At 44.2% G+C, this 27,678-nt stretch overlaps 1 protein-coding gene across 5 annotated transcripts in view; it reads left to right on the forward strand.

The window, feature by feature from the left end:
* The window catches only part of PCBP2 (poly(rC) binding protein 2), a 1,588,534-nt gene that overhangs the window by 210,206 nt on the left and 1,350,650 nt on the right, over nt 1–27,678 (forward strand). For all 5 annotated transcript variants that reach the window (XM_044083912.1, XM_044083913.1, XM_044083914.1 and 2 more), the window contains exon 4: nt 12,912–12,944. In XM_044083912.1, coding sequence (XP_043939847.1) covers nt 12,912–12,944 — 33 coding nt within the window. The remainder of the gene's footprint in view (nt 1–12,911; nt 12,945–27,678) is intronic.

Consider the following 27,678-nt stretch of genomic DNA (forward strand, 5'->3'; position numbering starts at 1 on the left):
ATAAGGACAGGCAACAAAGGCCAAGACCAGATACCGAGGCCTCAGCAAGGCCTGCCGCCGGTTTTCCGGTTTTCAGCGAGGCGCCTACGCAGCCCCTGACTACCGCTGATTTAGAAATTCTGACTGCCTCCCAGACCGAATCAGCTGGGCCTCAGGAGCCGGTTCCATCTCAACCCTCGGACGCCAACCCTGACTGTGATCTGGAGATTTTGGACAGGCCTTCGGTTTCTGAAGTTGTCTTCAAACCGACAACTATCTCTCAAGTCTTTTGCTAAACTTAAAGCCCCCCTAAAGTTAGGAAACCGGGTCCACAGACCCCCCCCCCCACAGGCCCCTATGCCTAAAAAACAGATGCTTAAGATGGCTGAGGATTTAATTACCCTTATCAGGGGTTCACAACCCCCTCCTGACAAAAGGCCTAGACTGGAGGAAGATTATCCTTCCTCTGACCAAGCATCCATTTCCTCAGCTAACTCTGAGGACCAGGATTATTCCTTCCCTCCTTATGAAGACTCAGATGCTGAAGAGTCCATTCCCTCTATCTCCCCCCCTGAAGACTACACTTTTGGGGAAACTTTACACACCATGAGGGAACACTTCCACTGGGAAGGCCAAGATTACTCTGACTCTAAGAAAAGACTCCGTGAGTTTCTTCTTGTTCCACAGCATAGACCCCTTGCAATTCCTCCAGTTTTAGACATTTTGGATGATGTTTACACCGAATCTAGTCTAAACCCAGATTCCTTACCTCCTGCACCAGCTAAACCAGACAGATACTACCGAGTTCCGATTCTCTCAAGTTTCTATATAAAAGCCCTGTTGCAGACCCCAAAACCATTTCCCAGGGTCCCAAAGGGGTTAAGGCCTCTGCTGCTAAGAATCCAGTACCTTCTGAGAGAGATTCCAGAGCATTAGAAAGATGAGGGAAGAAAGTTTATACGTCTGCCACTTTGGCCACGAGGGCCTTAAACTGCCAATTCCACATGCTAAAATACCAGCAGTACTTGATTACACAGTTAAAGCAGAAAATGATCCCTCAGACAGATCAACCTGATTTCAAAGAGATGCAGGATTTGCTGCATGCAGCAGAACAGGTGGGAAAGCATACCTTAGTGTGGTTTTGATTCATTGGAAGCCTCCTGTAGAGCAGCTGTCACAGGATCTGTAATACGTAGACATGCTTGGCTAAAAGAGCAAGCCTTACCAGAACATGTCAAAGCAAAGTTATTGGATGCTCCATTGCAGAAAGATGTGTTATTTGGTGTCAAAGCAGAGGAAATTTTAAAGAAAATGGAAGAAAAGGCAAAATCTATGCAGACAGTTAAAGATTTTTTACAAGTGCAACCTCTTCGTTTCAGCAGAAACTGGCCATCAAAAAACTGGTCCTTTCCTGCATCAGACAGACCCCAAAGGGGTAGGTACAGACACCCAAGGGGCAGAGGACAGCCACAAGGTTCTTTCAGGCCTAGACAATGGCATACAACAACTCAGAGCTGGAGACGAAAGATCTCAACCCCTCAGGAAACAAACACAATGACTTCCCTCTTTGCCTGCCAAGCAAAATTGCCCTGGCAGCACCTTTGGGAGGAAAACTGGCTCTATTTCCACAAAATTGGCGCATCATAACAAAGGACAAATGGGTTCTGGATATTATTACCCGGGGCTACAGATTTCATTTCCACACTTGACCACGGATGAGAGGCATGTCAAATCTGCCTCCAAACCAATGGGCAGAGGCACAAATGCAAATTTCAGCTCTCATGGATATGAAAGCAATTCAAAAGGTACCTACAAAGCAGCAAGGTCAAGGTTTTTACTCAAGACTATTTCTAGTACCAAGAAAGAACAAAGCCTGGAGACCCATTTTAGACCTCTCAATTCTAAACACATACCTGGAGGTACCCAAATTCAAAATGCTCACACTACAGCAGCTTCTTCCCATGCTGGGCAAGGAGTCTTGGCTGGTAACGTTGGACCTCAAAGAGGCATACCTGCATGTCCCTATCAGACAAGATTGCAGAAGATACCTCAGATTTTTGGCAGGTACAACGCATTATCAATTCTCTGCATTGCCCTTTGGCTTATCTACTGCGCCCAGAGTATTTACAAAATGCATGGCATCAGTAATTGCATACTGCAGACGAGGAATACAAATTTATCCATATCTGGATGACTGCCTGATCCAAGTGGACAACAAGGCCATTCTATTACAGCATCTGGCATTTGTAACAAAGCTGCTAAGTTGCCTAGGGTACACAGTAAACAAAAAGAAATCCAAGCTAATACCCTCACAAGACATATTCCTGGGTGCCAGCTAAAATACAACGGCCCAGATGGCTTATCTCACGCCAGACAAACAAAAACAACTGACTCAATACTTCAAAAAGATGGCAACTTTTACCCAGCTCACTGCAAGGAAAATCCTGCAGGCATTGGAGTTCATGGCATCCTGCATTCAACTAATTCCACATGCAAAGCTGCATATGAGGAAATTACAATGGTACCTGAACCTGAAAAGTGTGTGGGCTCGACACAGGCACAGCCTCGAAACAAGTGTACCTCTCATTCCCTGCCTTCAAAAAGAGTTCCTATGGTAGGCTCAAGCATGTCAAATAAATAAACAAGGGTCTTCCTTTTGTCTTACCTCCAGCAAACCAAACTATGACAACAGATTCTTCAGACTATGCCTGGGGCGCACACATGGCAGGACAGTGCATACAGGGCAAATTGTCTGCAAAACAAATGCATCTACACATCAACCAAAAGGAGATGCTAGCTGTGCAAAATGCACTGACAGCCTTCATGGACCTCTTGCATCCAGGACAACTACTAAGGACAGACAACACCACAGTTATGTGGTACATAAACAAACTGGGAGGAGCACACTCCTACCCTTTATGCAGACAGGCAATGACCTTGTGAAACACAGCATTGACTGACCAAGTACAATTGCAAGCACAATTCCTGCCAGGAAAGGAAAACATATTGGCAGATGAATTAAGCAGAAATTTGGCAGATCCTCACGAGTGGAGACTACACCCGCAAGTATTTTCAGTGATAACTCAATGGTGGGGACGCCCAGACATAGATCTATTTGCCTCCCCCAACAATCGCCAACTACAGAAATTTTGCACAAGGACTTATCATTCCCTAGCCTGGAAAGTGGACGCCCTATCATTCAGTTGGACAGCATTAACAGTCTATGCCTTCCCACCATTACCTCTCCTGACCCAAGGTATTACTGAAAGTCAGATCAGAGAGACCACAAATGATCCTCATTGCTCCGGACTGGCCACGTCAGCACTGGTACCCATTACTAAGGACCTTGACTCACAGCCCTCCATGGATCTTACCTCCACTCCCACTTCTGTTGACTCAGCAAAACTTTCAGATCCTTCACAGTCAGCTTAGGACTTTAAATTTAGCTGCATGGAGAATACCTTGAATTATCAATCAACACTTCTCTCAAAGGACGTCCTGAATGTCATTTTGGAGGCCGGGAGGCCCAGCACCAGAAAAACTTACTCAGACAAATGGAAAAGATTTTGTGCATGGAACCAGGCTAAAGGCCAGAATCCTTGGATACCAAACATTCCTCAAATACTGCAATACTTAACTGAGATGCTACACAAAGGCCTTTCTTTCTCATCCATTAAGATCCATGCTTCAGCCATTTCAGCTCAATATAATACGGATCCTCCCATATTCTCACACCCTTTACTAAGGCAGTTTCTCAGAGGGGCTAAGAATATAAGACCCCCCAGAAAACCCCCAACACCAGCTTGGGACCTCAACTTCGTTTTAGAAAAATTAACACTGCCTCCTTTCGAACCAGCCTTCTCAGCAGAACTACAATACTTGTCATGGAAAACAGTTCTGTTGCTGGTTATCACCTCAGTACGCAGGGTCTCAGAACTACAGGCACTTATGGCAGTGGAACCTTTCATCAATTTCCATCAGGACAGAGTCTCTTTATGTACTAACACTACCTTTATGCCAAAGGTAGTATCCAGTGTGGCTTTGAATCAGACCATTCATTTACCCACCTTTTATCCAAACCCCCAGAATAAAGGAGAAAGACTCCTTCACTCTTTGGACATTCACAGACAGCTACGTTACTATTTGGATAAGACAAAGACCTTCAGAAAACTGACCAACTCTTTGTATCCTATGCTGCAGGTTCACAAGGAAAGGCTATTTCAAAACAGACCATCTCCAAATGGATAGCACATTGTATCCGCTTTTGCTTCTCGCACCATGGGAAGGCAGTGCCTATTAATATTAGGTCCCACTCTACCAGGGCTACAGCAACCTCAGCAGCCTTTCTCAAGGGGGGGTTCCAACCAAGGACATTCTAGAGGCAGCTACTTGGAGTTCAATGCACACCTTTACCAAGCACTACCACCTTCCATTATTCTGAAAAACCAGAGCTGGTTTTGCCACTGCAGTTCCGCAGGGCATCCTAGCTTCACATAACCCAGTTTAGTACCAGCCACCCATCCATAGCTTTGGGATTCAACCCAAGTGTGATGACTGCAGCAGTATAACACTATGAGCATAGTACAGCTTTGTACCTACCATAAATGTAGATGTTCGAGTGTATATACTGCTGCAGTCCAGGTTACCCTCCCACCATCCCCTCTACATACCAGGGTGTTAGTTATAACGCCATGTACATCAATCTATTGGATGCATGTCTGTATGGTGTATTTGCTAACAGCTAGTACTGTTGTTCATCTACTAAGGTATTTTTGCATAGTTATTTGTATTGCCTTCCGAGTTGGGGGCACCTGACATCTGGGGCAAGAAAAACTGAAGAAAATGGCGTCTGCTGCCTCCTTTATCCCCCTGTCGCACTGACGTCAGGGAAGAAGTGACGACAACCAACGCCGGACCAAGACTTTGGGATTCGGCCGACTGCGGGGACCGCCTGACGGCAGGATAACCCAAATGTGATGACTGCAGCAGTATATACACTCGGAACATCTACGTTTATCATAGGTACAAAACTGTACTTTGTGGTACATAAGCAAGGGGGCACACATTCCTACCCCTTCTGCAGGCAAGCCATGACTTTGTGGAGCACAGCACTGACCTACCAAGTACATCTGCAGGCACAATTCCTTCCAGGAAAGAAAAATACTCTGGTAGATGATATAAGCAGAAACCTCATGGACCCTCAAGTGGAAACTAGATCACAGGTCTTCAGCATAACAAGGAAATGGGGATGCCCAGACACAGATCTTTTTGCCTTCCCTCACAACTGCCAATTACAGAGATTCTGCACAAGGACTTATCACTCACAAGCATGGAAAGTGGATGCTCTGTCATTCAGCTGGAAAACCCTAACAGTTTATGCCTTTTTTTTTTCCACTGCCTCTCCTTCCCAAGGTACTCCTAAAAGTCAGACAAGAGAAGCCAAAAATGATTCTGATTGCCCCAGACTGGCCATGCCAGCACTGGTACCCAATCCTAAAGAGCTTGTCTCAAGGCCCAGCCTGGACTTTACCTAAAATTCCTCATCTTCTGACTCAAAACAATCAAATCCTGCACAGCCAACTCAGAACCTTAAATCTGGCTGCATGGCAAATAATATAGCCACTCAGAACACACCTCTCTTTAAAGCTGTTATGGATGTCATTTTGGAAGCCAGGAGGCCCAGCACCAGGAAATCTTATGCAGAAAAATGGAAGAGGTTCTGTTCTTGGAACCAGGTACAAGGACTTGAACCACTTGTTCCAAATATTCCTCAGATTTTACAATACCTAACTGAGATACTGGACAAAGGCCTGTCCTTCTCATCAATTAAGATCCATGCCTCTGCCATTTCAGCTCATTACGATGTGGAACCTCCTATTTTCTCACATCCACTGCTAAGGCAGTACCTCAGAGGGGCAAAAAACGTAAGACCCCCAAGGAGGGCACCGATACCTACATGGGACCTCAACTTTGTCTTGGAAAAGGTCACACTGCCTCCTTTTGAGCTGGCCAATACAGCTGATCTAAAATTCTTATCATGGAAAACTGCTCTGCTCCTAGCAATAACTTCAGCAAGAAGAGTCTCAGAGTTATAGGCATTAATGGCAGTGGAACCTTTTATCATTTTTCATCCGTACAGGCTTTCTTTAAGGACAAATCCAACATTTATGCCAAAGGTAGTATCCAGTGTGGCTCTTAACCAAACCATTCATTTGCCAACATTTTATCCAAATCCCCAGAATAATGGGGAGAGACTTCTGCACTGTTTGGACATACACAGTTTGTCCGTATTTCTCTGCTTTGTACATTTGTTTGTAGCATATGTTGCAGGATCACAAGGAAAGGCTATCTCAAAGCAGACTATTTCAAAATGGATAGGACACTGCATTCATTTCTGCTATGCACAGCATGGCAAGTCAGTGCCTAAGAATATTAGGCCTCATTCTACCAGGGCAGCAGCCACTTCAGCAGCCTTTCTCAGAGGAGTACCAACCAAGGAAATTTTGGAGGCTGCAACTTGGAGTTCAGTGCTCACTTTTACCAAGCATTATTACTTAACTCTTTACTCTAAATCCAGAGCAGGCTTTACCACTGCAGTTCTGCAAGGCCTCATAGCCAGTCCTAATCCTATTTAGACCCAGCCGCCCTACCTCAGCTTTGGGATTCAACCCAAGTGTAATGACTGCAACAGTGAGACACTATGAACATAGTACAGTTGTGTACCTACCATAAATGTAGATATTCGAGTGTATTCACTGTTGCAGTCCAGGTTACCCACTCTCCACCCCCCTTTCTTTGCTGGGACTTCTGTACTTCTCTGTCCTATACAACCTATGTGGTGTATTTGCTTGTAGATGAAGGTATTGTTTTTATTTTACTGTGTGCCTTTGTAAGCAATATGTATTGCCTACCTTCTTGGGGGCACCTGACATCTGGGGCAAGAAAAACTGAAGAAAATGGCATCTGCTGCATCTTTTATTCCCCTGGCACACTGATGTCAGGGAAGAGGTGACAACAACCGACGCTGGGCCAGGACTTTGGAATTCAGGCCCGACTGCAGGTAGCCTGCCAGCAGGAGATAACCCAAGTGTAATGACTGCAACAGTGAATACACTCTAATATCTACATTTATGGTAGGTTCACGACTGTACTTTCTCTGTATCAGGGCTATTTAACCTGTACCAGCAGAACAAAGGGGACAAGGTTTTTATTAAAGACTTTTTCTGGTACCCAGAAAAGACATCTCCTGGTGTCCTATCCTGGACCTCTATTCTCAACACCTTTCTGGTGGTTCCAAAATTCAAAATGCTAACTCTTCAACAGCTTCTTCCTATGCTACCTCTGAAAGGAGATGTAAGCGAACCGAAAAAAACCTGGAACCTGAAAAAAGTTCGCTGGGAGAGCCAAATGAGGGTCAGAAACCAGAAGTAAATCCTCTTTGATTTAACGCCAACAAACAAATACGTTTTCGACACAAGTGGCAAGTCTTCCTCAGAAAAAGCACACACAGCAGTGTGCTTTTTCTGAGGAAGACTTGCCACTTGTGTCGAAAACGTATTTGTTGACGTTAAATCAGAGGATTTACTTCTGGTTTCTGACCCTCATTTGGCTCTCCCAGCGAACTTTTTTCTGGTTCTTCCTATGCTAGCCAAGGATTCCTGGCTGGCAACCCTATACTTAAAAGAAGCTTACCTGCATATCCCAATAAAAGAATCCTGCAGACAATACCTATGTTTCAGCGTGGGCTCCATGCACTTTCAGTTCTTTGCACTTCCCTTTGGCTTATCTACTGCTCCCTGGGTGTTCACAGAGTGTCTAGCTCCAGCCATTGCATTTTGCAGGCAGAGAAATATTCAAATTTACCCATACTTGGACGATTGTCTGATTCGGGCAGAAAGCCAGGACTTGCTATTAAAACACCTGGCATTTGTAAAGAAACTTCTACCCTCACTGGGGTACACCAACGAAAAGAAATCTCACCTAGTACCTTGCCAACAGATTGTATTCCTGGGGGCAAGCTTGAACAGCTTTCCAGATGGAATTCCTCACTCCAGGTAAACAAGTTTGACAACCTGCTTCGAACTATTGGCCACAAAAACCCAGCTATCTGCAAGGAAAATACTGCAAGCTCTGGGGTTCATGGCCTCTTGCATTCTACTAATTCCATATGCAAGACTGCATATGAGGAAACTCTAGTGGTACCTAAAAAGTCTATGGTGTCAACATTCTCAGTACCTGAAAACAATGATTCCTATCATTTCTTGTCTAAGGACAGAGTTCCTTTGGTGGGCAGAGGCCTGCTACCACAACAAGGGTCTCCCTTACTCTCTACCCCCTGCTGCCCAAACCCTAACAGATTCATCAGACTATGCATGCGGGGCTCGCATGACAGGGCATTGCATTCAGGGCAAATGGAACCCGAGACGGATGCACCTGCATATCAATCAAAAAGTAATGTTAGCTGTACAGAATGCTCTGACAGCCTTCAAAGACCTCATTCTTCCAGGACAACTATTGGTAAAAACAGACAACACCACAGTTATGTGGTACATAAACAAGCAGGGAGATCCCACTCCTACCCTCTCTGCAGATTAGCCATGGCTCTGTGGAACACAGCCTTGAGATACCAAGTACACCTACAAGCTCAATTCCTTCCAGGCAAAATAAATTCGCTTGCAGACGACTTGAGCAGAAATCTCATGGACCCACAAGAATGGAAACTAGAACCCAAAATATTCAACCTCTTGAATAAATGGGGGTCTCCAGAGGTAGACCTGTTTGCCTGCCATTAGAACCACCAATTGAACAAGTTCTGCACCAGAACTCCCCACAGTCAAGCTTGGAAAGTGGATGCCCTGTCCTTTACCTGGGAAAGCCTCTCTGTGTATGCCCCCCCCCCCCGCCTCTCCTCACTAAGGTTCTACTAAAGATCAAACGGGACAAGCCAAGGACATATTCATTGTACCACACTGGCCACGCCAGCACTGGTACCCCCTCTTGCACAGTATGACACTGCTACAACCATGGCACCTGCCTTAGACCCCTTCCCTGTTGTCCCAGCTGTTGGGCCAGATTCTGAACCCTCTGCTTCAAACTTTGAATCTTGTAGCGTGGCTAATTCCATGGGCCCTCCTCTAGCATCCCATCAGTAAGCAGGTGCTGGATGTCATTCTGGAGACAAGGAGGCCTAGTACCAGAAAATCCTATGCTGAAATGTGGAAAATATACTGTTCCTGGAGCCAGGCACAGGGGATGGGCACAACGGTGCCCTGCTTACCCTCATATTCTAGAGTACTTAACAGAAATGCTTCACAAGGGCCTATCCTTCTTTTCAATTAAGATTCATGCCTCTGCCATTTCAGCACATTATAATACTGAGCCACCCTTCTTCTCTCACCCCTTGCTAAAACCATTCCTTAGAAGGGCCAAAAATTTAAGACCCCCCCCCCCCCCACCCAGGAGAGCTCCCACTCCAGCTTGGGACCTTAACTTTGTATTGGAAAAGCTCAGTGGAGATCTGATATTGAGTATCTCAATGAATTCATGGAATATTTAAATGATGATAAATGGGGAATACAATTTACCATCACTTATCGTGATTCCATCACATTCCTGGATGTTTTGGTCACCAGGAATAAGGACAATACCTTGAACACTGAGGTATATAGGAAGTTCCCAGAATATAATACCTTACTCCACGCCTCCAGCTATCATCCAAAACACATTGCCAGAAACATTCCGAAATCACACTTTATTAGAATTAGACGCAATTGCTCAGATGATCATAGTTATAAACATCATTCCCAGGATTTATATAACAGATTTATCAATAGGGGCTACAGTCCAGGATATGTTACTATGGCTCAAAACCATGCATCGGGTCTTAGTAGACAGGATCTATTGATATACAAGAATAAACCATTGTCCAAAAATACACTACGTTTTACTACAACATTTGGAAGGAATTCCAATAGGTTTATGGATATTATCAAAGATAACTGGAACATATTGAAGGCGGATGCTCCAATCAATACCATGATTCCCAATGTCTGTTCATTTTCTTTCCGAAAAGGAAAAAACTTAGCAGCTCATTTCAATCACTACAAACACCACTCTGACTCTGTGTTACCCCAGTTGTATCAAACTACTATCATGGGGGACAAACTTATTGGTTGTTTTCCCTGCGGCCATTGCATTAATTGCAAATATATTTTGAAATCTAAAGAATTCAGTAGCAAAAATAGTAGCACAGTGTATGATATAAATTTTTTTGCCAACTGCAATACTGACTGGGCTATTTATATGGCTAGTTGTAGCTGCCAATCATTTTATATTGGTCAGACCTCTCGACCATTTAGGTTACGCATGTTGGAGCATTTGAGTGACATCAAATTTAAAAGAACAACTAATGCGTTATACAAACATACACTCAAACACCAGACAGCTAAATTTCATTTTATTATTATTGATAAACTCATTGGGGACCGAACCCACAAATCTGGTTGGCACCACAAACTTAATATTAAAGAAATGGATCACTAAACTGGGTGCTCTGTTTAATCCAGGGCTTAATAAATATTTATGAGGTATTTTTTGTGATGTTTTATGTCAGCCTATCAAATTTCTTCTTTCAATTGCTTTTCAGTATATAAGACTTTCTACATTCATAATTGTGTTTTTTCTTTACACTGAAGAAGGCCAGGTTAAACCCAGGCCAAACCGGTCTGTTGAATTAAGTCTTTATGAAGTTTAAATAAACTTTATTATTTTTCACAGTTCACTTGTTGCTGGCTAACTTTATTTTTTTAAAAGCTCACTCTTCCCACTTTTGAGCCAGCTGCAACAGCAGAGTTGAAATTCCTTTCTTGGAAAACAGCCTTCCTTCTAGCCATCAATTCAGCAAGAAGAGTGTCTGAATTACAGGCCCTCATGGCAGTGGAACCCTTCATTATCTTCCATGCGGACAGGTTTTTCCTCAGGACTAATCCTTCCTTTATGCCCAAGGTGGTGTCTAGTGTGGCCCAAAGCCAGTCCATTCATTTGCCTACTTTTTCCCTAATCCACAAAACAAAGGGGAACGGGTACTGCACTTTCTGGACATGCACAGGCAACTTAGATTCTTTTTGGACAGGGCTAAACCTCTCAGAAAATCTGAGTAGCTTCTAGTTGGCTTTGCTGTAGGGGCAGAGGGGAAGGCCATTTCAAAGCAAACCATTTCCAAATGGATAGCCCATTGCATTCATTTCTGCTACAAACACCATGGAAAACCTACCCCACAGGGGATAAGATCACATTCCACCAGGGCTACATCTACCTCTATGGCATTTCTCAGTGGAGTCCCTACCAGGGACATCCTGGAAGCTGCTACCTGGAGCTCTGTACATACCTTCACCAAGCATTACCACCTGCCTGTCTTTTCTAAATCCAGAGCTGGGTTTGCCACAGCAGTCTTGCAGGGCTTAATAGCTGGCCCTAATGCTCTTCTACCTCCTCCCTTCCTTAGCTTTGTTCGCTTTTGGAATCAACACAAATGTGATGACTGCAACAGTGAAACACTAAGAACATAGTACAGTTACCATAAATGTAGATGTGAGTGTGTTCACTGTTGCAGTCCTTGTTAACCTCCCGCCAGCCCCTGACTTCTCTTGGTTCTACCTTTTTCCTTCTTGTTTGGTATATATTTTTTCGTGTGTATTTGCTTTTTGATGGAGGGGTACCGTACCATATAATTGCTTCCTATTGTGGGGCACCTGACATCTGGGGCAAGAAACTGCTGTAATGGCGTTGTCTGAATGCTTTATACCCCTGACGACCTGACGTCATGGAAGAAGCGACAGCATCCGCAGAAATCTGAAGACTCTGGTACTCAGGCCGGCTGAGGGCTACCTGCAGGCAGATAACCCAAATGCGATGACTGCAACAGTGAATACACTCTTAACATCTACATTTATGGTAAGTGTACACAACTGTACTTTAGCAGTTGAGCCACCTCTACCTCTAACTTTGGCATGTTTAATTCTTCCATAAACACTTCCCTTTGTACCTTTTCTTGATTTCCGTATTTCTCTGCTTTGTACAGGCTTTCATAGAATTTGAAATATTTCTAATATCTCTACAGGATCTCTGGTTGTCTTCCTTGTTATAGACTCACTAAGCTTGGTGACATCCCTTTCTACTTTGTTGCCTGAGTCGTCGTGGTAAAAGGTTTTGTGCTCTGAAGTTATCAAAACACAGTTGCTTAACAGCAGTCTTTCTAAGCTTATGCGTATTATATAGGTAATCCCCCTTTCTGTTCAGCATTCTGCAGTTGCTCCTCTTCTGTGAGATACCACCTATTCTATTATCAGTGGTACCTTATTATTAAGTTTTTGTACTTGGTTATCTATGCCCATGACTTTTAAGACTGTTCTTTCTGACGCAGTTTTTATCTACTGCTGAGAAGAACTTGGCTCAGAACAATGCTATTTGTATGGGGACCATGTCCACACACATTACTACAGAATAACAGCATTACAGCTGTGGGAAAGATTGTCACCATCACAGTAACCTAAATGTTTTATTGCTGTAGTAACATCTTTGCATCTCTTTCTAGTGAGTACTTGTAGTGCTGCTTTTTCCTGTTACTACACCTGCCAAGTCTTTGAATGTAGAACTCCGTTAATGTTTGGGGGAGGGTGTATATAGTCTGTGCGCAGCAACTGTGTAAAAGGCTTCCTTTTGATATCCCTGAAAGCAGCATTGTGAACTTTAATACTTGGAGTAAGTGTCTTGCAAAGTGTTTTGCTTTAGTTATGAAAGAATAGCTGGTGTTTTCATTGTGCTATCATTTGAAGCCATGGCTCATTTCCCTACAATGTTTTATTTAAAAATATATTACTTGTTTTCAAGCTTTCATTATTTCACAACATTAAAAGTATTATTTTTATTTCTAGAAAGGTGACACTGTGAAGAAGATGCGAGAAGAGGTATGTTGTGTGTGCGCACAGATTACTGTGCACAAATCAGCTGTTACTGTAGTTTTTTCTTTGTAATGTTCATAAAAATGTGTTGGTGTCTGATGAAGATGTCTCTGAAGGAACACTAGCATTGGTAAAAACACCTTGTTAAAATGAAAGCTGTCACATTAACCGTGTACTTTGTCTTGGCTATGAAGTACTCTGTACATCACTTGAAGAACACTTAAAAAGTTGATTAGGGCAGAGCACTGATGACCAAGAAGACATGCTTTGGGTTCAGCACAGGTTAGAGTTAAGGGAATATGTAGTTCATTGATTTTGAAAGCATGCTCAACTGCAAGTTGAATGTATGCGTACAGTATGACAGTCTTATTTGAATTCACATCTTAACATGTATACAGCATATGAGTTTACTTAGTTTTACACTTGGTTCTGTCAGTTTTTCACTTCGGTAATCAGCAACACAAGTTTCAACAGTACATTTTGGGTTGGTGCCTAAGAATAATAACTTGACTATAAATGGGGAAGAAGTTTTATTGTAGTAATGGGGAGAAAACCTAATAAATTTTGTTATCGGGGACTGGTTTTCCTAATTTTGGCGAGTTCTAAAAATTCATTTTGAAAATGTCTATTAGTTTCTTTACCACTTTCTGGTACTGCTTTGTCTGGGCAGTGATTAGGCTTGTGCAGATGCTGTGTACATACTTGGGTGCAACAAATTTGGCTTTCATCTGTTTCCTTCTGTAGCAGGTTTTCGTAATTTGAACTGACCTGATAAAATCATGAGGGTTAAACATTTATCTTTGAGAATACTCCAGATTTGTGGAATAGTGGGAAGTTGCTGCATCAGACCAAGACAACAGTGATGTAACTCGTTACATCTGATTAATGATTCCAAAACTGTACTATGTACAAGTTTTTAAATATTTCATTTTAAACTTGCACAATAGCAAAGCCAACTGCAGAAAATACGTAAGGGCAGACTGTATTTGGGGGGGTGGGGGGTGGAATTAAATGGCATCACATCTCTTTCAGGGAGTTTACCGTTCGTGAGTTGGCATCTGTGTTTCATTGGATTTTGCATCAGGGCCATTAAGCACAGTAGAATGGAGGGAGGGCTTTACTGTAGATCCTCAGTTACATGCTTCATTTGAGGGGTGGGCATAGAACCTTTTGTATTGTTGAAAGAAAATAATCAAACGCTGAGTTATGGAACTGAATTGCTTGTGTAATTTGGGTGTGCAGCTTCAGGTAGTGGCAGTTGGTGCAAAGGGTTAATGCTGTAAGCTGTAGCTCATGTGGTACAAGGTTTGATTCTCTGCCCTCCGTTTGCTTACTTTTGACTTTGACCAAATCACTTAACTAGACAGTGCTTGGGGGGAGACTGAATTTCAGCTAGGTTCTTTAATGGTCCACTTGACTGCAAGCCTAGTAATTACCTATGGATATTACTGATACCTGGGAATTGTATCCTTCAGTTGAAGGACCAGAAGATGAAAGATTATACCACTTTCTGGTACTGCTTTGTCTGGGCAGTGATTGCGCTTGTGCAGATGTCTACATACTTGTGTGCAACAAAAAAGTTTAATAGCCAGGATGTGGCTTTCATACCTTTGTTTCCTTCTGTAGCAGGTTTTCAGAGGCTGAGCTGACCTTGATAAAATCATGAGATTTAAACATTTATCTTTGGGAATACTCCAGATTTGTGGAGTAGTGGGAAGTTGCATTGGACCAAGACAACAGTGATTTAACTCATTACATCCATGTGACTCCTCCAGGTGCATCTGCAGTTAACTCCTACTGATGCCTCTAGGTGTTATTGCTTGTTCATATTTGCACTAATTACAAAGCTGTACTATGTACAAGGTTTTAAAATATTTCATGCTAAAGCTTACACCATAACAAACTCAACTGCATGAATATTTAACTTCTTTCTAGTTCAGATAAATGATTAACAGATCTGATGATGTCCATTAACATTCTTCTTCAGCTGTGGGTCTCTGATTTAATCCTCTGATCTGGCTCAGCCGCATTTTCTAGACTTTGGATCCCATTCTCGAGCTGTCTCTTCCCATAATGCACCATACTGCCCTTATCACCTCTGATCACATTTGCTACCATTATGGTAAGAAGGAAGATCGTAATTTTATTTCTTTTGTACAAATGGAATTTTTGTTTTAAGCTTATAAATCCTTTCTGTTGTTTAATGGTACCTTCTTCTGTCAGCAAGTTTACTGTTAATATTCTATTTGCTTATTTTTTCCTATTACAGTTATCTAAATCCTGGATTATCCAGCGAGACTTCACAGCTTCTGCTGTGCTGTTAGACTAGCAGGTCTCTTTTTGGATGTTTTGTCTTTTGTGCAGCTGTACCATTTTTACCTCACAGGCAAGAGGTTCCCCTGTCTGTACTGATGGCAGCACGGATTGCTGTCTCCACAGCTGCCTTTTGGTCGGGTACTGCTGTCCATATAGTTTCATGTGCACTATTTTCCTTTCTTCTGTTCTACTTTGAATTTCTGGTTTCCCACTTCTAGTTCGAAGTCCTATATGTCAGCCGTTGCATTTCTAGTTGTCTTATCCTTTGCAGTATACACTTGAATAAAGGGATATGAAAAGAAAAGGGGTGACGGTGTGTATGAGAGTGAGTAGAGGACAACCTCATTTGGCCTTAAAGTTTTCTTCAAAAAAGTATTAACTATGCTGACTCCTTTTTTATATTAAACACATCACTGTTTTTATTTTTTTTCTTTTCCTCTGTCAGTTCCAGAAAAACACTGATGGGTAATGGTTGACCTTCTTTAGGTTTCAGTTGTGATGTTCTTAGTGTTTCACTGTTGCAGTCATTACATTTGGGTTATCTGCCTGCAGGTGGCCCTCAGCCGGCCTGAATATCAAAGTCTTGGATCCCTGCGTCGGATGCTGTCTCCTCTTCCATGACGTCAGGAGTATAAAACATGCAGCCGACACCCTTACCTCAGTCTTTCTTGCCACGTGGTGCCCGAAGCAGTTTGCAAGTGCCGGTCTGCTGTCTCCAGAAATTTTTGTTTGAGTTTCAAAACCGAAGTCTTCAAAAAAGCGAAGTACCCCGTTGGGGGTCCTTTATCGTGCTCTAAACCGATGTCGGTAAAAACAATTGTTACCTGTGGAAAGCAAATACTTCAAAGATTTTAATTCGTACTGCATTCCTCGCTTAGGCTTAGACCACACTGTCCCTCGCTGTCGGTTTTGTTCCATTATTCAACCTCCCAACTATTCCTCATCTGTTTATTTTTGCAGCAAATTATTTTGGTACTCTGTTTAACTATCCAGAAATGGCTTCGGTAAGCTATCGGACTACTGACATTCTGAAAAAAAGTAAAGATAAAGACAGTGACAGATCGCATAGGTCCAAAGCTGCCGACAACGCTTTTGTTAAGCTAGTCGCCAGTTTGCCGGTACTCAGTGAGGCGCTTCACATTCGCAGGCCTCTGAGACCCATTCGGAGTCCGGTATGCTGCGAGATGCTTCGACCATGGAACCTGCAGATGTCTCTAGCTTGGATGGGTCTGGAGCTGCTGTGCAGGCACCGGCTTCAGAGGGTGTATTCAGGCCTACTGACTTGCATTTCAAACTGACGCCATCTTCTTCTTCAAGGCCTGAAACTCGACCCATGCCTAGAAAACAGATGTCCAAACCACATGGTCAGGCTCATGTGCCTAAAAAACAAACAAGAATGGCTGAAGACCTTATTACTTTAATTAGGGGAAGCCTAAGAGACCTAGAACTGATTTTCCTTCTGATTCTTCTGATCGGGATTCTGAAATTTCTGTTTCTTCTGATTACCAGGATTTGCCCTTATCTACCTATGAGGATTCTGATGCAGAAGACTCCATTCCCTCTGCTTCCCCTCCAGAAGATTTTTCTTTTGGTGAAACCGTGCACACTCTTAGGGAGCATTTCCGCTGGGAAAGCCAAGATTTCTCTGATTCCAAAAAAAGGCTTGGGGAATTCTTACTCCTCCCTCAACACAGGCCTTTAGCTATCCCTCATGTCCTGGACATTGTAGATGATGCCTTCTTGGAATCTAGCCTGGCCCTATACACTTTTCTTCCATCTCCCAGGAAACCTGACCAGTATTGTAGAGTAACTGATTCTCAAGTTCCTCTTCGAGAATCCTACTGCAGACCCAGAGACCATTTCCCAAGGACCTAAAGGTGTTAAGGCTACTACTGCCAAAAATCTTACCCCCTCTGATAGAGATTCCAGGGCCTTGGACGATGGGTTAAGAGGGTATACACTTCCGCTACTTTGGCCATAAGGGCCTTAAACTGCCAGTTTCATATGTTAAAGTATCAGCAGCATATTCTGGACTACTTAAACAGAAAATGATGTTGATTCCTGACTGTGCTGAAAATAAAGAATTACAGGATTTAACGCATTCTGCTGAACAAGTTGGTAAACATACTTTGAAATGTGGTTTTGACTCTCTAGGAGCATCTTGCAGGGCTGCTGTCAGTGGGTCTGTTCTTAGAAGGCATGCTTGGCTTAAGGAGCAAAATTGTCCTGATCATGTTAAAGCTAAATTACTGGATGCTCCATTAAACCAAGACCGCTTGTTTGGCAACAAAGCAGAAGTCCTTAAAAAGATGGAGGAATAAGCTAAATCTATGCAAACTGTTAAAAATTTCCTGCAAGTACAGCCTCCCAGATTTAGTAGGCATTGGCCTTCTAAGAATTGGTCATTTTCTGTCTCTTCCAGGCCTTCAGTCCATACCCAGGAACAGCAGACCACCTAGGCTACAGTCTCAAGGTACTCGCAGGCCTAAGCAGTGGGGGGTCCCCACTTCCAAAGCTGGAAGTAGCAAGACACCCCCGTATGGCAAAATGTCAAAATGACTCTACCTTAAACCTTTCAAGCCCTGCTCAGCTGCCTGCTCCCTTAGGGGGAAAGATCGCCCGGCATGCAAAAAACTGGGAACTCATTACCCAGGACAAATGGGTTTTAAATATAGTTTTCCAAGGATACAGATTCCACTTCCACACCTTCCCAACCCCAAACGGTTGACCAGACCTACCCCGAAATCAGTGGGCAGAGGCTCAACAGCAGGTTCTCTAAGTATCAGGGCTATTCAACCTGTCCCAGCAGAAGGGGACAAGGTTTTTACTCCAGACTTTTTTCCTGGTACCCAGAAAAGACAACAACTGGCGTCCTGTCCTGGACCTCTCTATTCTAAACACCTTTTTGGTAATCCCAAAATTCAAAATGCTAACTCTTCACCAGTTGCTTCCCATGATGGGCAAAGATGCCTGGTTGGCAACACTGGATTTAAAGGAAGCCTACCTGCACATCCCAATCAGGGAATCTTGCAGAAAATACCTATGCTTCAAAGCAGGCTGCTTGCTCCATCAGTTCTCTGCACTTCCCTTTGGCTTATCTACTGCGTCCAGAGTATTCACAAAGTGCCTAGCTCCAGTCATTGCATTTTGCAGGCGAAGAAATATTCAAATATACCCATACCTGGATGATTGTCTAATTCAGGCAGAAAGCCAGGACATGCTACTAAAACATCTGGCATTTGTAAAGAAACTGCTAACCTCACTGGGGTACACCATAAACTAAAAGAATTCTCATCTAGTACCCTGCCAGCAGATTGTATTCCTGGGAGCAAGCTTGAACACAACTTTCCCAGATTGCTTACCTCATGCCAGAGAAACAAGTTTGTTTGACGGCCTTCTTCATATTACTGGCCACAAAGACCCAGCTATCTGCAAGGAAAATCCTGCAAGCCCTGGGGTTCATGGCCTCTTGCATTCTACTAATTCCGTATGCAAGACTGCATATGAGGAGGCTACAATGGTATCAACATTCTCGGGACCTGGAAACAGTAATTCCTATTATTCCTTGCATAAAGACTGTTGTGGGCATAGGCCTGCTACCACAACAAGGGGCTCCCATTCACTCTACCCTCTGCCGCCTAAACCCTAACAGATGCATTAGACTATGCATGGGGGGCTCACTTGGCAGGGTAGTGCCTTCAGGGCAAATGGAACCAGAGTTAGATGCACCTGCATATCAATCAAAAAGAAATGTTAGCTGTACAGAATTCCCTGATGGCCTTCTAGGACCACATTCTTCCAGGACAATTATTGGTAAAGACAGAACACCACTGTTTTTATGTGGTACATAAACAAGCTGGGGGAGAACCCACTCGTACCCTCTCTGCAGACTAGCCATGGCTCTGTGGAACACAGTCTTGAGCTACCAAGAGCACCGACAAGCTCAATTCCTGCCAGGCAAGCTAAATTCACTGGCAGACGACTTAAGCAGAAATTTCATGGACCTATACGAGTGGAAACTGGAACCAAAGATATTCAACCTTTTTGAGAAACAAATGGAATCCAGAGATGGACCTGTTTGCCTCCCCTCAGAACTACCAATTGGACAAATTCTGCACAAGGACTTCCCACAGTCAAACTTGGAAAGTGGATGCCCTGTCCTTCACCTCGGAAAGCCTCTCAGTTTATGCCTTTCCTCCTCTGCCTCTCCTCTCGAAAGTTCTGCTAAAGATCAAACAGGACAAACGAAGGACAATGCTGATTGCATGGGACTGGCCACGCCAGCACTGGTAAACCCCTCTTGCGCAGTATGTCACTACTGGAACCATGGCACCTGCCTCAGATCCGTTCCTTGCTGTCCCAGCAGGAGGGCCAGATTCTGCACCCTCAGCTTCAAACCCTGAACTTTGCAGCCTGGCTAATTCCTTGAGCTCTCCAATAGTATACCTCAGTAAGCAGGTGCTAGATGTCATTCTGGAGGCAAGCAGACCTAGTACTAGAAAATCCTATGCTGAAAAGTGGAAAAGTTACTGTTCCTGGAGCCAGACTCAGGGGATGGATGCAACTGTGCCCAGCTTGCCGCATATTCTTCAGTACTTAACAGAGATTCTCCTCAAGGGCCTTTACTTCTCGTCAATTAAAATTCATGCCTCTGCCATTTTAGCACATTATAATACTGAACACCCTCTTCTCACCCCCTGCTAAAGCAATTCCTCAGAGGGGTCAAAAATTTAAGACCACCCAGGAGAGCTCCTACTACAACCTGGGACCTTATTTTGTATTAGAAAAGCTCACTCTACCTCCTTTTGAGCCAGCTGCAGAGTTGAAATTCCTTTCTTGGAAAACAACCTTCCTTCTAGCCGTCACTTCACAAGACTAGTGTCTGAATTACAAGCCCTCATGGCAGTGGAGCCCCCTTCATCATCTTCCATGCAGACAGGGCGTCCCTCAGGACCAATTCTTCCTTTATGCCCAAGGTGGCGTCTAGTGTGGCCCTTAATCAGTCCATTCATTTGCCTACTTTTTTTTTCTCTAATCCACAGAACAAAGGAGAACGAATACTGCACTCTTTGGACATGCACAGATCACTTAGATTTTATTTGGACAGGACTAAGCCTTTCAGAAAATCTGAACAGCTGCTAGTTGGCTTTGCTGCAGGGGCAGAGGGGAAGGCCATTTCAAAGCAAACCATTTCTAAGTGGATAGCCCATTGCATTAATTTCTGCTATAAGCACCATGGAAAACCTACCCCACAGGGGATAAGATCACATTCCACCAGGGCTGCATCTACCTATACAGCCTTTCTCAGAAGTGTCCCTACCAGGGACATCCTAGAAGCTGCTACCTGGAGCTCTGTACGTACCTTCACCAAGCATTACCACATGCCTATTTTTTCTGAATTCAAAGCTGGTTTTGCCACTGCAGTCTTGCAGGGCTTAATAGCTGGTCCTAATGCTCTCTAACTTCCTCCTCCCTTCCTTAGTTTTGGGAATCAACCCAAATGTAATGACTGCAACATTGAAACACGAAGAACATAGTACAGTTGTGTACACTTACCATAAATGTAGATTTTCGAGTGTATTCACTGTTGCAGTCACGGTGGTGGTGCTGCGGTAGCGTTGTTGCCTCACAGTAAGACGCTGTCCAGTTTGATTCTCGGCTAGAGCGTCTTCTGCGTGGAGACGTGCGTGAATGGGCGTTCCTTTGTTGAAGGTTGTGCGTCAGGGCTGGTAACTCGGCACGTAAAAATAAACTACCAATCATTAGTAGACCGGAGTTCCGCTGTGGCGACCCCTAACCGGGAAAAGCCGAAAGACGCAAACAATTCACTGTTGCAGTCCTGGTTACTCTCGCTCCAGCCCCCTGACTTCTCTTGGCTATACTTTTCTTCTTGTTTAGTGTATTTCAGCTTTCTGATGTATTTGCTTTTTGTTGGAGGTGTAATCTAGCATATAATTGCTTCCCATTATTGGGGCACCTGACATCTGGGGCAAGAAAAAGTGATGTAATGCTGTTGGCTGAAAGTTTTATACCCCTGACGACCTGACGTTATGGAAGAGGAGACTGCATCTGACGCAGGGATCCAAGACTTGATATTCAGGCCGGCTGAGGGCTACCTGCAGGCAGATAACCCAAATGTAGTGAATGCAACAGTGAGTACACTCTAACATCTACATTTATGGTAAGTGTACACAACTGTACTTTTTTACGGTGCTGTGAATTGCTTTGGTCAGTGACTTTTGCGAGTTTTTTTTGTGGAGAGGGGTATCCTATGTGCTTGGTGCCACCCTATCTCTTTTTTTTTTTCCTCCGCGATTTGGAGTTTCCTGGTGAGCCATGAAAAGCAGTGACTTACCTATGTTTCTTGGACATAAAATGCAGAGTGGTTGGAGCAGCTTCATGGTGTTTTTCCCTTATCGTGCACTGGTTCTTTCAGGGGATCACACCTTCCATAAAGTGATGCATGTTTAAAAAAAAAAATAAATTCAATGTAATGTAAACAACTTCGGATCCGAACATCCTAGGACCTTCTCTGGATTCAGTGTCTCTCTGATCCTACAGGTCTTGTCCGATTTAAGTTTTTCCAGTTTAGTTTTTTGTTGGATCTGAGGTATTTGGATCCTAAGATCTCCTGGATCCATAGGTTTTGGTCCAGTCAAGATGTTCATCGTGCATACAGCTGCATTCATAACAGATGGGTTATCCTGCCGTCAGGCGGGTCCTCGGTCGGCCGAATTCCAAAGTCTAGGTCCGGCGTCGGTTGTCGTCGCCTCTTCCCTGACGTCAGTGCGGCAGGGGTATAAAAGAACCAGCTGACGCCATTTTCTTCAGTCTTTCTTGCCGCGCGGTGCCCGAAGCAGAAGCAGTTCGCAAGTGCCGGTCGGCCAGCTCCTGAGATTACGAATATTTTTCAACCGAAGTCTTCTTGAAAGCTAAGTACCCGTTGAAACTTTTCTTGCCTCAGACCGATGTCAGACAAAGTTAATAATTGCATTTCATGTGGGAAGCAAATACCACACAAGGATTTCCATTCCTTCTGCATTCCTTGCTTAGGCCTAGACTACGACGTCTTGGCCTGTCGTTTTTGTGCTAGATTCAACAAACGCACTATTAAGCGTTGGGCGGAGTTCGCCCAACACTATTTTGGTAAAAAATTTAATTACATTGTCGTCTGATACCCCGACTCCAGTTTTAAGTAAAAGACGCAAAGATAAGGACCAACATACGAGGTCCGCGACTTCTACCGACACCACGCTAAAGCCGGCTACAGGTGCTCCGGTTCTCAGTGAGGCGCCTACGCAGCCCCTGAGTACCGATGACACTTCTTTAGCGGTGTCTTCTGTGCCCGAGGTCGCAGGCTCCTCTGCCCCCACCCCGACTACAGATACCGACGCCACTCTTGGCGGAGAAACTCAGAGTTTAGACAGGCCTGCCACCTCTCAAGGTGTCTTCAGGCTGCCTTCTTTTTCCATTAAGGCTTTCACAAAATCTAAAACAGCCATGAAAACTAAAAGACAAGCTCCACAGAGCCCCTCTCAAGGCCCCATGCCTAAAAAACAAATGCTCAAAATGGCTGAGGATTTGATTACTCTTATCAGGGGATGTCCTTCATGGATGCATCTGCAGTCATAACAACTGGGTTGTCCTGTCGTCAGGCAGCCCTCGGTCGGCCGGATTCCAAAGTCTGGGTCCGGCTTCGGCTGATGTCGCACTTCACCCGACGTCATCTCTGCTGGTCTTCGGGTATAAAGGCATCAGCCGTCGCCATTTTCCCCAGTCTTTCTTGCCGCGTGGCGCCCGAAGCAGAAGCTGTTCGCAAGTGCCGGTCGGTCAGATCCAGAGATTACTACTACCGAATACTACTTCGAAGACTTCTAAAAAGCATCAGGGGTTCTCAACCCCCCTCGGACAAAAGGCCCCGATTGGAGGAAGACTACCCTTCCTCGGACCAGGCCTCCATTACCTCAGAACATTCTGAAGACCAGGAATATTCATACTCCCCTTTTGAAGATTCTGATGCAGAGGAGTCCATTCCCTCTGTCCCCCCCCCCCCCCCCGAGGACTATTCTTTTGGGGAAACCTTGCATACCTTGAGGGAGCACTTCTTCCACTGGGAAGGCCAAGATTACTCAGACTCCAAGAAAAGGCTCAGGGATTTTCTCTTGCTCCCTCAGCACAGGCCTCTGGCTATCCCTCCTGTCTTAGACATACTAGATGATGTGTATTCAGAGGCCAGCCTTAACCCAGATTCTTTACCACCAGCTCCAGTTAAGCCTGACCAGTATTACCGGTTTCCTGATTCACACCAATTCCTTTACAAAAGCCATACTGCTGACCCAGAAACTATTTCACAGGGTCCCAAGGGAATCAAGGCCTCCACTGCCAAAAATCCATTACCTTCTGAGAGAGATTCCAGAGCTTTAGAAAGGTGGGGGGAAAAGGTATACACCTCGGCCACTTTAACCATGAGGGCATTAAACTGTCAGTTCCATATGTTAAAGTATCAACAGTTTTTGTTATCTCAGTTGAAAAGCAAAATGTCACAGCCTGAACAACCAGACTTGAAGGAGTTGCAGGATTTGTTGCATAGTGCAGAGCAAGTGGGTAAACATACCTTGCAATGTGGTTTTGATGCTTTAGAGGCCTCATGTAGAGCTGCTGTTACAGGGTCTGTCATATGTACACATGCTTGGCTCAAAGAGCAAACCTTACCAGATCATGTCAAAGCTAAATTACTAGATGCACCTCTTCAAAAAGATGTACTGTTTGGTGTTAAAGCTGAGGAGGTATTAAAGAAAATGGAGGAAAAGGCAAGATCAATGCAAACAGTGAAAGATTTCCTACAGGTACAACCTCCACGTTTCAGTAGAAACTGGCCTTTAAAAAATTGGTCCTTTCCAGCCTCGGACAGACCTCAGAGGTAGATACAGGCACCCGAGGGGTAGAGGGCAATTTCAAGGATCATTTAGAGCCAGACAATGGCAAGCACCTACACCAAGAAGTGGAGAGGATAGATCACAACCATTCAGATAGCAGACACAATGACTTTCCCCTTTGCATGCCAAGCAAAGCTCTAATGGCAGCACCTTTAGGCGGAAAACTGGCATTATTTTCGAAAAATTGGCATATTGTCACAAAAGACAAATGGATCCTGGACATTATAGACAGAGGCTACAGATTCCACTTTCACACCCTTCCAAAAATGTGAGGCATGCCAAACCTGCCACAAAATCAAAGGGCAGAGGCACAAAAACAAATTTCAGCTCTCATGGACATGAAAGCTATTCAAGAGGTACCTGCACAAGAACAGGGTCAAGGTTTTTATTCCAGACTATTCCTGGTACCAAGGAAGGACAAAGATTGGAGACCTATTTTGGACCTATCCATCCTAAACACATATTTATTCGTACCAAAATTCAAGATGCTCACATTACAGCAGCTTCTTCCCATGCTGGGCAAGGAGTCTTGGCTGGTAACATTGGACCTCAAGGAGGCATACCTGCATGTCCCTATCAGACAAGATTGCAGAAGATACCTCAGATTTCTTGCAGGTTCAACCCATTATCAATTCTCTGCATTGCCCTTTGGCTTATCTACTGCACCCAGTGTGTTCACGAAATGCCTGGCATCAGTAATTTCCTTCTGCAGACTTCAAGGGATACAAATATACCCATATTTGGACGACTGCCTGATCCAAGTGGACAGCAAGCACATACTTCTGAAACACCTGGCGTTTGTAATAAAGTTGAACTTTCTGGGATACACAGTCAAAAAAAGAAATCAAAACTAATACCCTCGCAAGCAATAATTTTCCTGGGTGCCAGCTTGAATACAAACACCCAGATGGCCTACCTCACGCCAGAGAAACAAGGGCAACTATCTCAATACTTCAGAAAAATGGCAACCTTCACCAGGCTGACTGTAAGGAAAATCCTGCAGGCTCTGGGATTCATGGCATCTTGCATCCTGCTAATCCCATGTGCAAAGCTGCATATGAGGAAACTTCAATGGTACCTAAAAAACTTATGGTCTCAACACAGCCACAGTTTATACCACTCATTCCATGTCTCCAAAAGGAATTTCTGTGGTGGGCTCAAGCATGCCAAAGAAACATAGGTCTCCCATTCTGCATGCCTCAAGCAAATCAAATCATCACAACAGACGCCTCGGACTACGCCTGGGGGGCGCACATGACAGATCAGTGCATTCAGGGCAAATGGTCCCAAAAAGAAAAACACCTACACATCAATCAAAAGGAAATGCTAGCAGTAAAAAATGCTATTATGGCCTTCAAAGACCTACTGCATCCAGGCCAGCTATTGATAAGAACAGACAACACCACAGTGATGTGGTACATAAACAAACAGGGAGGAACCCATTCATATCCCCTGTGCAGGCTAGCCATGTCTCTTTGGAACACTGCTCTAGAACTACAAATCCATCTTCAAGCACAATTCCTGCCAGGCAAGGAAAACACGCTGGCAGACAACCTAAGCAGAAATATGACAGATCCACACGAATGGAAGTTGCATCCTCAAGTCTTTGCAAAGATAATTCAAGCATGGGGAAGGCCAGACCTAGATCTCTTTGCTACCCACAGAAATTACCAATTGAAAAAATTCTGCTCAAGGACCTATCATCCACAGGCCTGGAAAGTGGACGCACTGTCTTTCAGTTGGACAACATTGACAGTTTATGCCTTTCCACCTCTTCCTCTGCTGCCCAAAGTTCTACTAAAAGCCATAGCAGACAGACCAAAGATGATTCTCATTGCTCCAGACTGGCCAAGACAACACTGGTACCCACTCCTGAGGAGCCTGACGCATTCCCCACCATGGATCCTGCCTCTAATGCCTCTTCTGTTGACCCAGTACAACTTCAAAATTCTTCAGTGTCAGCTGAAAACACTCAATCTAGCCGCATGGAGGGTTCCTTGATTACCCAACAGACCCTCCTCTCCAAGGAGGTGCAGGATGTCATTTTGGAGGCCAGAAGGCCTTCTACTAGAAAAGCCTACTCTGCCAAATGGAAACGGTTTTGTGCCTGGAATCAGAAAAAGGGACAGAATTCTGGGATACTGTATTTACCTCAAATATTACAGAACCTAGCTGAGATGCTAAACAGTGGACTTTATTCTCCTCCATCAAAATCCATGCTTCAGCCATTTCTGTACAATACAACACTGATCCTCCTTTATTCTGTCATCCGCTCTTAAGACAGTTCCTCAGAGGGGCTAAGAATATAAAACCCCCAAGGAAGCAACCAGTACCTGCTTGGGACCTCAATTCCATTTTAGAAAAACTGACCCTGCCTCCATTTGAGCCAGCTGCTTCATCAGAACTGCAATATTTGTCATGGAAAACAGCCTTCCTTCTGGCTATCACCTCAGCACGCAGGGTTTTGGAACTACAAGCCCTCATGGCTGTGCAGCCTTTCATCATTTTCCATCAGGACAGAGTTTCCTTACAAACCAACCCTTCCTTTATGCCAAAGGTAGTATCCAGTGTAGCCTTGAATCAGGCTATCCACTTGCCTACTTTTTATCCTAATCCACAAAACAAAGGGGAGAGACTACTACATTCCTTGGACATTCACAGACAGCTTCGTTATTATTTGGACAGGACAAAGCCATTCAGAAAATCAGAGCAACTCTGTGTCCTATGCTACAGGTGTTCAATGAAAGGCCATTTCCAAACAGACAATCTCAAAATGGATAGCCCACTGTATACGCTTTTGTTCATTTCATGTTAAGACTGTACCTACAAACATCAGATCTCACTCCACAAGGGCCACAGCTACCTGTGCAGCTTTCCTCAGGGGGGTTCCTACCAAGGATATTTTGGAAGCAGCCACTTGGAGTTCTGTGCATACTTTCTCCAAACACCATCACCTACCACTGTACTCTAAATCTAGAGAGGGCTTTGCCACAGCAGTCTTGCAGGGCATCCTTGCTCCTAGTTCCACTTAGTGCCTGCCACCCCTTTTTAGCTTTGGGATTCTACCCATCTGTTATGACTGCAGCTGTATGCACGATGAACATAGTACAGTTTTGTACCTACCATAAATGTAGATGTTCGAGTGCTAATACAGCTGCAGTCCAGGTTTCCCTCCCTCCTTCCCCTCTTGGGACAGACCTAATGACAAACACCTCCTCATACAACCTGATTGGGGTATTCTGTTATGGTGTATTTGCTTGCAACTACTGTTTTTTGATTGTTAGATTGCATTATTACATAAATTTATTATGTTTTGCCTTCCATCTGGGGGCACCTGACATCTGGGGCAAGAAAAACTGAAGAAAATGGCGTCGGCTGGTTCTTTTATACCCCTGCCGCACTGACGTCAGGGAAGAGGCGACGACGACCGACGCCGGACCTAGACTTTGGAATTCGGCCGACCGAGGACCCGCCTGACGGCAGGATAA

Source organism: Protopterus annectens, chromosome 9.part0 (assembly GCF_019279795.1).
Source record: "Protopterus annectens isolate FY-2018-M chromosome 9.part0, PAN1.0, whole genome shotgun sequence".
NCBI lineage: Eukaryota > Metazoa > Chordata > Ceratodontiformes > Protopteridae > Protopterus > Protopterus annectens.